This window comes from Macrobrachium nipponense, chromosome 12 (genome assembly GCF_015104395.2).
Source record: "Macrobrachium nipponense isolate FS-2020 chromosome 12, ASM1510439v2, whole genome shotgun sequence".
NCBI classification, from domain to species: Eukaryota; Metazoa; Arthropoda; class Malacostraca; order Decapoda; family Palaemonidae; genus Macrobrachium; species Macrobrachium nipponense.
The window spans coordinates 52,827,675-52,838,650 of record NC_087205.1 but is presented as its reverse complement, the minus strand read 5'-3'; the positions used below and the strand labels follow the sequence as shown (position 1 = coordinate 52,838,650).

The 10,976-nt window shown below is 40.5% G+C and overlaps 1 protein-coding gene across 1 annotated transcript; it reads right to left on the bottom strand.

The window, feature by feature from the left end:
- Nucleotides 1-375: 375 nt before the first annotated feature.
- Nucleotides 376-1,104, bottom strand: LOC135224803 (formin-2-like). Its single transcript, XM_064264127.1, has one exon. It carries the CDS (start codon nt 1,102-1,104, stop codon nt 376-378), a length of 729 nt encoding a protein of 242 aa, XP_064120197.1.
- Between the last annotated feature and the right edge of the window lie 9,872 nt (nt 1,105-10,976).

Here is a 10,976-nt window from a genome sequence, read left to right as displayed (position 1 = left end):
CGACGTCTGCAATGGGTCCTGGGACACGTGCTGATGTCCGCCATGAGTCCCGGGACAGGCAGGCAGACCGGGGCCGCTGTGGGTCACAGGACGGGCTTGCGATATCCACCACGTGTTCCGCGACGGGGGGGTCCGAGGACAAGCGGACTGGGCCAGCTACGTGACCGGTGGGCAATGTCTGCCACGTGTCCCAGGATGGTTGGCCCGGGCCAGCCACGGGAGCTGGGATGGGCGGGCCAGGCAAGCCACAGGTCCCAGGACAGGCATGTGATGTCTGCCACGGGTTCCGTGATGGGTGGGCGATATCTGCAACGGGTCCCGGAATAGGTGGGTGATGTACGCCACAGGTCCCGGGACGGGTAGGTGATGTCCGCCTCATGTCCCAGGAAGGGCAGGCTGGGGCCCTTCATGGGTCCCGGGACAGGCGGGCGATGTCCGCCACGTGTCCCGGGACGGGCAGACCCCGACCTGCCCTTCCCGGGACGGGCATTGAAGTTCTGCCACGGGTCCCAGGACAGGCCGACAAGGCCCGCCATGGGTCCCAGGATGGGTGGGCGAGGCCCACCATGGGTCCTGGGATGGGCTGGCAATATCCGCCACGGGTTTTAGAACGGGCGGGCCAGCCCCACCTCGGGTCCCGGGATTGGTGGGCCATGTCCGCCACGGGTCACGGGATGGGTGGGCAATGTCCACCACTGGTCCCGGGACAGGTGGGTGAGGCCTGCCATGGGTCCGGGGATGGGTGGGCGAGGTCCGCCACGTGTCCCAGTACAGGTGGACAAGGTCCGCCACGGGTCCCGCTGGGACCGGCGAGCGACATCTGCCAAAAGTCCTGGGAAGGGCGGGCGAGCCCCACCACGCATCCCAGCAAGGGTGGGCGAGGCCCACCACAGGCGCCGGAATGGTCGGGCAAGGCCCGATACAGGTTCCAGGATGGGCGGGTGGGGCCCGCCAAAGTTGCTGGGATGGGCGGGCAAGGCCTGGCATAGGTGTTGGGATTGGCGAGGCCTGGCACGGGTGTCGGGGCGGGCGGGTGAGGCCTGTCATGGGTGCCAGGACGAGCGGGTGAGATCCGCCACAGGTCGGAAAAGCTGGACGAGCCATGCCACGGGTTCCGGGACGGGAGGGTGAGGCCTGTCATAGGTCCCGGGACGGGCAGGTGAGGCCCACCACTGGTGCTGGGGTGGGCTGGTGAGGCCCGCCATAGATGCCAGGACTGGCGGGCGAGACCCACCACGGGTGCCTGGACGGATGGGCGAGGCCCGCCACGGTTGCTAGGACTGCCATGCAAGGACCGCCACGGGTGCTGTGTGAGGCCCGTCGTAGGTCCCGGGACGAGTGGGTGAGGAGATCAGGTCAGGTCACCAGATGTGGGGCCTTCTACGGGGAGGAGACTGGGTCCGGCCGCCTGGGGTGGGGCCCCCAGTGGCGAGGTGACCAAGGCGTGCCAACAGGTGTTGGGCCCCCAGCCGTGAGGCGACCAGGTCAGAACACCATGGGTGGGCCCTTGGTGGGGGAGGAGACAGGGTGGGGCCTCCACGGGAAGCGAACAGGTTGGGCCGCCTGGGGTGGACCCACTGGTGGTGAGGCGACCAGGTCGGGCCGCCAGTGGTTTGGCCCCCGTCGGGGAGGTGACCAGATTAGAATTCCATGGTTGGGGCCCTTGGTAGGTAGGAGACTCGGTCTGGCCGCCAGGGGTGGGGCCTCCAGCGGGGAAGCAAATGGATTGGGCTGCCAGGAGTGGGGCCCCCAGTGGGGAGGCGGCTGGGTATTGCCGCCAGGGTTGAGGACCCTTGTGGGCAGGACACCGGTTTGGTCCACTGGGGTGGGGTCCCTGGTGGGGAGGAGACCAGTTTGGGCCACCTTGCGTGGGGCCCCTGGCCAGGAGGAAAAAAGAGTCTAGTTTTTCAGACCTAGCCAATATTGCTCTAACTGCTCTCTGCTTGCCGCACTCAAATGCTGAATGTGAACGAGTGTTCAGTAAAGTTAACCTCTTTAAAACTAAACAAAGAAACAGACTGACTGTTAATGGGGCTTTTCTCTTTGCTAGTTGCATCAAAGGTTCAGGAGGGTCATGTGTTCATTTTACTCCTGCAAATGATATGTTTCCCAGAATAAATAATCATGCACAGTTATTCCAGAAGATCAGAGAACTTGAATTTTATTTGGAATGAGATTCTTAAAGATATACTTGACAATTATTATTGTTATTAATTTCTTTATCTTGTGATAGGTATCAGTACCAGTCATGTTTAATTATATATATTTATTTTAAATTACTAATCAGTGATGCTATTTTGATTTTCGATGTTTTGGGGTGTTTAAAGATATGCATGAGTGGGCCTATCAACTCACATATCTTCGTGTTAATTCGTTATCAGTTTAGTTTACATTATGGAAAGAAGTGACGTTCAAAGCTGTATACTTTTTTTGCCACCGTGTTAATACAATATAGTAATAATTTCTTCATAACAATTGTTCATAACATTAAGTAATTATTCATAATTCCATTTTTTTCGTTTTTGTAGAGAGAAATGTTTCATTTGTATTTTTTTCTTAATTATGTAAATTGCTAGATATTAATGACAACAAAGAAATCATATATATATTCATTATTTTGACAAATTATAAAACTGTTAATTAACAGAAACAGTGTAAGATAATAATTACGATAAAATCTACAATTTTGTACGATATTTTTACTGAAAAACCAATAATTTTGAGGAGCCAGTACGATCATTCCAATCCGAGAGTGTGGCAACACTGGTGCGTTCACGTGTATGTACAGCCAGTTACAAAGGCGGTGTCGCCCCGCCAGGCCAGGCTCGGAGAGATCATGCCCTTCTTGCCCTGAAAGTGGCCCACGTTCAAACAACCGATACATAGTTAGAGTAGTTCGAATGGGAGGAGGAGCGAAATTACGGTAATCAGCCAAAGGAATGCATTAATGAACGAAATATATATGGACAGAGAGAGAGCGAGAGAGAGAAGAGAAGAGAAGAGAGAAAGAGCTTTTATTTCTGTTTAGTTACTCTGATGGGTATATTTGGGAAAATTATTATTATGAAATCTTATCACATCGTATTGTTTTAAATCGTTATCCTATTTTCTATATAAAAAACCTTAAATATTGTTGGAACTGACTCTTCATATTAATATTATTCAGACGGAAATATCAATTTTCATTATCCTATAAGCATCTCTCTCTCTCTCTCTCTCTCTCTCTCTCTCTCTCTCTCTCTCTCTCTCTTCATCTGTTGTTCTGCCCTCCGTCTTATATCTCCTGGATCTACTATTTAAATAATGGTAAACGTTTGGTATGTTATTTGGATGTGACCAAAGATCACAAAACCGTAAATGGCTACTCAACCAAATTGTGCTTGGCTGCATCTATTTTTGCCCTAGATTGACTGGCCTATAATTACCAGTATTACCAATAATATACGAATCTGGTCACAAAGATGTTACACACCAGGTTTTATAGCCGTGGGTTGTATGATTCATCAATTTTTGCAAGGGTAATATTTTATTAATCTATGCTAAGAACACATTACAGGATATGCTAATCTAGTACCACAGGATTTGCATTTGTGGCATAACCTAATTGAGTTATCAGTATTTGAGTGTGATGGGCCACTTGGCTCCGCCTCTCGCAACCATCAAGGCTACTTAATATTAAGTATTTTAATCTACTATATTTCTTATATTATATTACATTCATTATATTCTTTCTGAAACTCTCGGGGAAAATGAATTGTGTGAAATAAAATGCAGTGAATGTGTGCATCTGTGCCTTAATATAATGATGGTGGGGTATAAAGGATGTATACTATTAACATATTATCTAGTGTCTCAAATTATTGGGTGACAGTCTTTAGAATTGGGCAGAATGGTCACGTCTTAGCTAACCTTCCCCCCCCCCCCCCCCCCACAAATCCCCAAACTCCGCCCCAAACCCCACCCTGGCTCACGCTTTCTCACTCACCCCCTGTCTCCGGCTCTCCGCCCTTGTTCGTCGCTTCAGCAGATAATGTCAGACACACCTTGTCGGTGTTCTCCCACCAAGCTATTCAAGAAACCCATTACTTTCGATATCTCCTGTTCTTTCTTTCTTTTACATATCTATGTTTTTAATTTTGATAATGAAATAATTGTAAATATTTGGAAAATATAATGGCGGGGGAAGAAGGAAATAACAACGCGTATCAACATTTATAAGTTGGTGATCGTAATGCCTTCACCGATAATAGTTAATATCAATGATTCTAATCACCATGACGACTGGCACATAGCGTTATATGGTTCTGAGATCATCTTTGTATATTTATTTATTGAAGGAAGGAGATTAACCATCCCAGTGAGTCAGGCTTGACTCCCACAGGGCTGGCCCGAAAAATTTCGGGAGAAAATTTATATATATATATATATATATATATATATATATATATATATATATATATATATATATATATTATAATATAAAAAAATAGACCAAAAATATCTGAATTTTATTTATAATACCTACTTTTCATAAAAACGTTAAAATCCTAAAAAACAGAGAAACTCAGAATAGAAATCTCGTTAAAATTACTTCAGTTTTCTTGCCATATTAATTTGATGATTCCCATGGAGAAATTATTCGTTTTATTTGTTTCAATTAATTATTTTCCGATTCATCATTCCAAATTTCCTGCCATTTTTTAACCATAAAACTTCTTAAGTATAGTTACCTAATCCTTGTCAGGAAGTTTAATGCCGAGGTTTGGTAAATGTATGGCCGATTTAGCAGCGGCATCTGCTTTCACATTACCGACAACTCAACAAGGGCCGGAATCCAGCATATTTCAATATGTACCCCGCGAGAATATAGTAGGTTGAGGAGCTCTTTAATTTGTAATATCAGTTGATATCTGTGCGTAACCTTTGAGGGCTTCTATGACACTTCTTGAATCGGAAAAAATAACAAATTTGAGATCCACCTTCCTCAATTGTTTTAACCGTGTCAATTGTCAATAAAATCGCTGATAGTTCAGAAGTAAATACTGATGCTTCACTAGGTAATAAGAGCAGATTTGTTTTGTAGAGGATACTGCCATCAGTATATAATTATATATATATATATATATATATATATATATATATATATATATATATATATATGTATATATATATATATATATATATATATATAGTATATATAGTATAGCGGGGTCCATTCCTCTGAATATGTTCCAAGGTATAGTTATATCTTTTTGATAAATAAAAAAGATGAGAGCATATTCTTGTTTTCGTTATGATCCAAGGAGGAGGAAAAAAGATGGTTGAATAAGATTAATTCTGATGTTTGTTGATTGTAATAGCCTATTCGCTCTAATTGGGAATGGTGGTTTATGATTGTTAATAAATACATCGCTTTGATTAAAGAGTTTCCTTGTTGGAGAATTGGTGGATAGGAGCTTCAATGCACTTTGCATTTTTTTTTACAAAGTCTCGATGTAAGGACAAAGGTGGCTCCCCACTTTCACATAAGACTGAGATATTAGGGGAAGATCTAAATGCTCCACTACAAAGACTAAGGCCTCCAGTATATATTTGATCTAAAGACTTTAAGGTAGCTTTAGATCCTGATCCATATATTGGGTTACCGTAATCTATTCTAGATAAGACTAATGCTTTATAGATCATCAATAGAGTTGATCTCTTTGCTCCCCGATTGTATGAGACAACTTCATCATTAGGTTGAGAGCATTATTAAATTTAGATTGATGTATGATATGTGCGCTTTCCAATTGAGGTGGGTATCGAATATTAGTCCCAAAAATTTTACCTTATCCTGGAATTGGATTTGAGCGTCGCCCAATGTGAATTTTATATCCTGGTTTTGCTTCCATCTGCTATTCTTGTAGAACATTATTGCTGGACATTTTTCAGCTGAAAGTCTGAAACCAACAGAAGCAGTCCAAACTTATATTTTACGAGTAGCGTTATTCAGAATTCTTTATAAGTGACGAAGATTATTTAACGAGTAGTATATTGCAAAGTCGTCCACATACAGACTACTTTTCACTCCCTGTGGCATTTGAGCAACTATGCCATTACCTCCTAATGCAAAAATAGTTCCATTTAAAGCACTACCCTAGGGTACACCACAATCAAGGTTGAAAGATTCCTAATAAATAATTTCTCTGCGAGTTTGGAATGTTCTTCCACTAACAAAAGATCTAATAAAAATAGGAAGGTGTCCACGAAAACTGTTGTGATGTAAGGATTTTAGTATTGAATGCCTCCAAATAGTATCTTATGCCTTCTGAACGTCAAAAAATATGGCTACTGTGATTTGCTTTCGTTCAAAACCTCTACGGATATAATTTTCCAAGTATGATACAGAGTCCAAGGAGGATCATTCTGTTTGAGAGCCAAATTTTGAAGCTGATGAAATGTTGCCGCTACGTAAACGCCGGTTCAATATATAATTTGCTATTTTTTCCAGTAATTTCCATGCCTTTGGAAATAGATGTTGTGTCCAAAGATGATTATAAAAATCTAATAGATAGGCCTAAGCCAAAGGGGCTAGATTTTTTATCATATCAAAATTTATATTATTTTTACCAGTGGCTGTTAAACTACAATTTGATTATGCAAATTCCATTTCCTCTGTAGTAAATCTTTTATTGTAGAAGATATCTTCTAATGTATCAAAATTCAATAGAATTGCTTCATCTTTTCTTTTAATGGATCGAAAGTGGGCATCCAAATTATTTATTCTGCTTATGTTTTCAATACTGCGTCCAATAACATTTGAGATTGCCTGTGTATCATGAATTAGCGAGCCATTATGCATTAATACATGTCTGGCAGGTCAGCTATACGAGCCATTAATTTCTCTAAATTTCTGCCACACTTGTTGCATTGATGTAGTTTCTGATATACTGGATACATATTTTTGCTACGAATTTATTTTCCATTTTCCATTTTATTGGTTCGTCTCTGAATTTAGCAGATATCTTATTAAGATATTGTTTCATAATACTGATTTCTATGGCTATATCAACGAATTTGTTTATGGTATTTCCCACCATTAGGGGAACAGTACTAAAATTATTATACCTTTTTTTTAAGGTTTCTAATTGCATGCTTTTCATTCATTATTTGGGTTAAAGTCTGACCACCAAGGAACCGAGTGTCTCATTGGTCGGGCATCCGTCAGAGCATAGATTTGTCAGCTGCTTTTGTGATGAAGTTTTCGAGGAAATCATTTATTTCATCCTGATCTTGTGAATAATTGATGGGAGGCATTTGACCCGTATCAAATTTAAACTTATCCCAGTCAGCTTTATTTGTATTATAACGTTGAATACGAGTATTTGGTTATCAAAATAGGGAAATGGTCACTGCCATATAGGTCATCTAGGACGTTTCATTCAAACCTTTCAATAATATTGTTGGAACAGAGTGACATCTGTTGATGAATATGTTCCATGAGTTTTTGAATAGCAAGTGCTCATATCTCCCTCGTTTAATATACAGAGGTTATGATCATTTATTATTTGTCCAATCTTGGAACCATTTGTATCAACACTAACACAGTTCGTGTCCCAAAGGGGATTGCGGGCGTTGAAGTCTCCTAGTTAATATGAACTCTCTTGCATATCTGGCAAATCTTTGGGTAAATTTTACAGATCATAGTTGCAAGAAGGTTGATTATACATATTGTAAATATTAAAGATATTATCATTCAGATGTAATTTAACTCCAGATAATTGAAACTCTAAAGTTTTAATTATCATGGCATCGTAAGTTACTTTGTTATGAATATATATCGCATTTCCTAATGAATCAGAGTTAGGTTTCTGTTTAACTGCGCTACATTACTTTTTTATTAGGTTTCGATTCTTTGAATATCACTTCCTGATGTTTACTTTAATTATGATTTGCTTTATTATTATATTTTGGATTATGGTTAGGTTTTTCTATAAATTTTTCAAGATGAACAGTGCCTGTTGCACGCTTCTTTATAAGATGATCAACACACATACAACCAGTATTGTGTGCTTCCATTTACCATGTTAGTTTTCATTCTATATATATTTTTTTTTACAAAGTTATTGATTACATTATTAATTTTGAGTATATTCCTGTTCTTAATATCATTAATTTCAGATAAGAAGCAATCATTGCACTCGCAAGAGATTTTGTGGGCAGTTTTATTCGCGGTTGTTTTGTGAAAAATCATTGATTTCCCAGTTATGCCTATAACTGGAGAAAGATTTATTTCTTCGTGGGGTGTATTTTAGCATTATATTGCTATATTGGGTTTAAATTCAGTGACTTAGAGTTGAAGCAATGTATCTGTTTCTTCAACAAGTCGATTTGGTACTTCAACCAACAAATCTTCCTTCATAATAACATTAGAAGAAACCTCTTCAGGTTCACCGAAACATTCTTCTTTATTAGACTTTTTTATTTTTATTTTGGAAGGGTTGCATTTTCAAGGACCCGTTTTTATTCTCTCAGGGTTAGATTTTGGGGGTTCAAGATCAACCATATCCACTTCGGAGAGATCTTCTATATCTTTGGAAGTCTCCTTAGTTGTGAGTATCCCAGATCTGTTTTGTATTGGCGTAAGAGTTTCTTGTTTATTTTTAGCGTTTTGAGTGTCATTGCTTTTTGCATTTTCATTTATTCTGTTGGCATACTTATGCTTAAATGAATAATGAGGCGTAGCTGTATTAGCACAAGAATAATATGGTCCAGGGTGACTCGATGAAGAAGAGTTGGAGAGGCTATGATTCTGCAATTAGATCTTGTGGAAGAAAGCACCGTTTTTGAACCATCAGTCGAATCACGTGGACTGGATAAAATACTTGAATAAGTTGTTCCTCTGGTATTATTATTTCCCAAGAGTTTTTTCCTGGCGGCTCCAAAGGTAATATGCTCATTATTAGCTGTTTCAACTAGAGCCTGTTTCACTTTATATTGGTGACATTGTCTAGAGTTCGGAGAATGAACTCCCTAACAATGGAAATACAATTTCTCTTATGCATTCAGAAGAGATATCATGGAACTGAGCAGTTCAAACATCTTTTCTCATTGGTGCATCTGATAGTGACATGGCCAAAATTATAGCACCTATAACTACATGGGCATTAGGTGAAATTTTTAACATGGATGTTTAAGTGTCTAATTTTAATATAGTCAGGAAGATATGGTGTGGAAAACACCAACAAGATGGCATTGTTATTTCCTTTTAGTTTTTTAAAAGTAGGAGGGCACATCTTCAGTATGGCCTCTTCTGAAAACTCACAGAGATCACCACAATAAATTATTCCCTTTGCATGGTTGAGGGTGTGGTGGGGAAAAACACTCAAAATATTATCCGAAGAAGAGGATGTAAAATTATTTAATAATACTGCTTGAGTCTCATTGCCAGCTTTTATTAGTATATTATCGCCATAAAAGTATATTACCAACCCACAAATTTCCTTGTGGGTTGGTATCAATTTTTTTTTCTAAGTGGAGTGATCCTTTACTGGTGGAGTGATCCTGTTTATTGCCTAGGTCGTCAACAGGGTTTTCCTTACTCATGTTGGCAGAGGTCGTCAACAGTGTCTGGGGTTCGCCATAGGATCCAGGGGTAGAAGAAACATCATCAATATTATTTTTTTTGTTTTTTTTTGTGGGGGCGGGCGGTGGGGGGAGGGGGGGGTAGGAATATTTTAGAGGAAGAAAATTTTCAGACTGCATGTCACCTTGAAAGAAACCTCATTAGCCTTCCAGGAAATTAATTTCACTACCAATGACACCAGTGAGAGCTGACTCCTGAATGTCCACTCCATACCCTACCCAGAAGGGATGGTAGTATCACCATGATTAGAGTGGCTCAAGTGTAAGTCAAACTGCTTGATAGGACTGAGAGCATTTCAGGAATACAATCATTCCCACTTTAATCATGCAAGGGCCAATTTTGGTACTGAGATAGTTCAGCATGCCAATGAAAAGATATTGACATTCTTCTGGTCCAAACACTCGGGTATTTGGTTAGACAACCACAGCTCCCACAATTGGTTTCGAAAATAATTACAATCCCAGCAATGGTATATGGAAAATAGTTTTACACAATAACATAACATAATGTTCTAAAGATATCAGTGACTGATTTTAACGTCATTACACATGATTTCTTCCATCTTTGAAAAGAAAAATAGATAAATAAGGCATGAATTGTGCGTCAGGCAGGTGAACGAAAAATTATGAAACTCTGCTACCAGTTTTTTGGACGACAGTACGTGCTGCTTCATCAAATAACACGTTTCGGGACCTACATCACGAACTGGTCTTTCGAATAGACTTGTCTCAGACTATCGTTTAGGATTATTATCAGTGGTGCCAGGCAAATGTTGTTATTTCTGTGACTAGTGACTGTTGTTAATCTGACTTTCAGTGTACCTACAGAGTACTACAGTCAGGGAGCCACTTGAGGCTATCGTGCAAAAAAGGAAGTTTTGTTGGACCCATCACATAAACTATTTGTTGTGTCTTAGTTGTTAAGAGAGATGCCTAAGGTATCTCAGAAAGTAAGATACTTTTCGAAACCTTGTTGCGAAACTATTTTTTTAAAGCGTTTAACACAAAAATACTAATTCTCTCAAAATTGATTGATTTACTAAAAATCTAATTTTGAATGATCAGATCAAGTCCAACTTCGGCCCCCCATTGCCGACTGTATTGTAGATAACGCATATAAAATTAAAAATTGATATATAATTTGCAAAATAAACTTTACTAAAAAATTTCCTAAAAGGCGATTTTGAGTAAGAGTAAAAAATTTCAAATAGCTTGAAACTCAGTTTATCTCAATAGGATATTTTTTAGGCACAGGGTATTGGTACGGCAGCCGTATACTGATCGCCATAGATATCGTACGGCTGTGAATTGCGCATGCGTCAATTTCAGGCTTCCTGCCGTACAAATAGCAT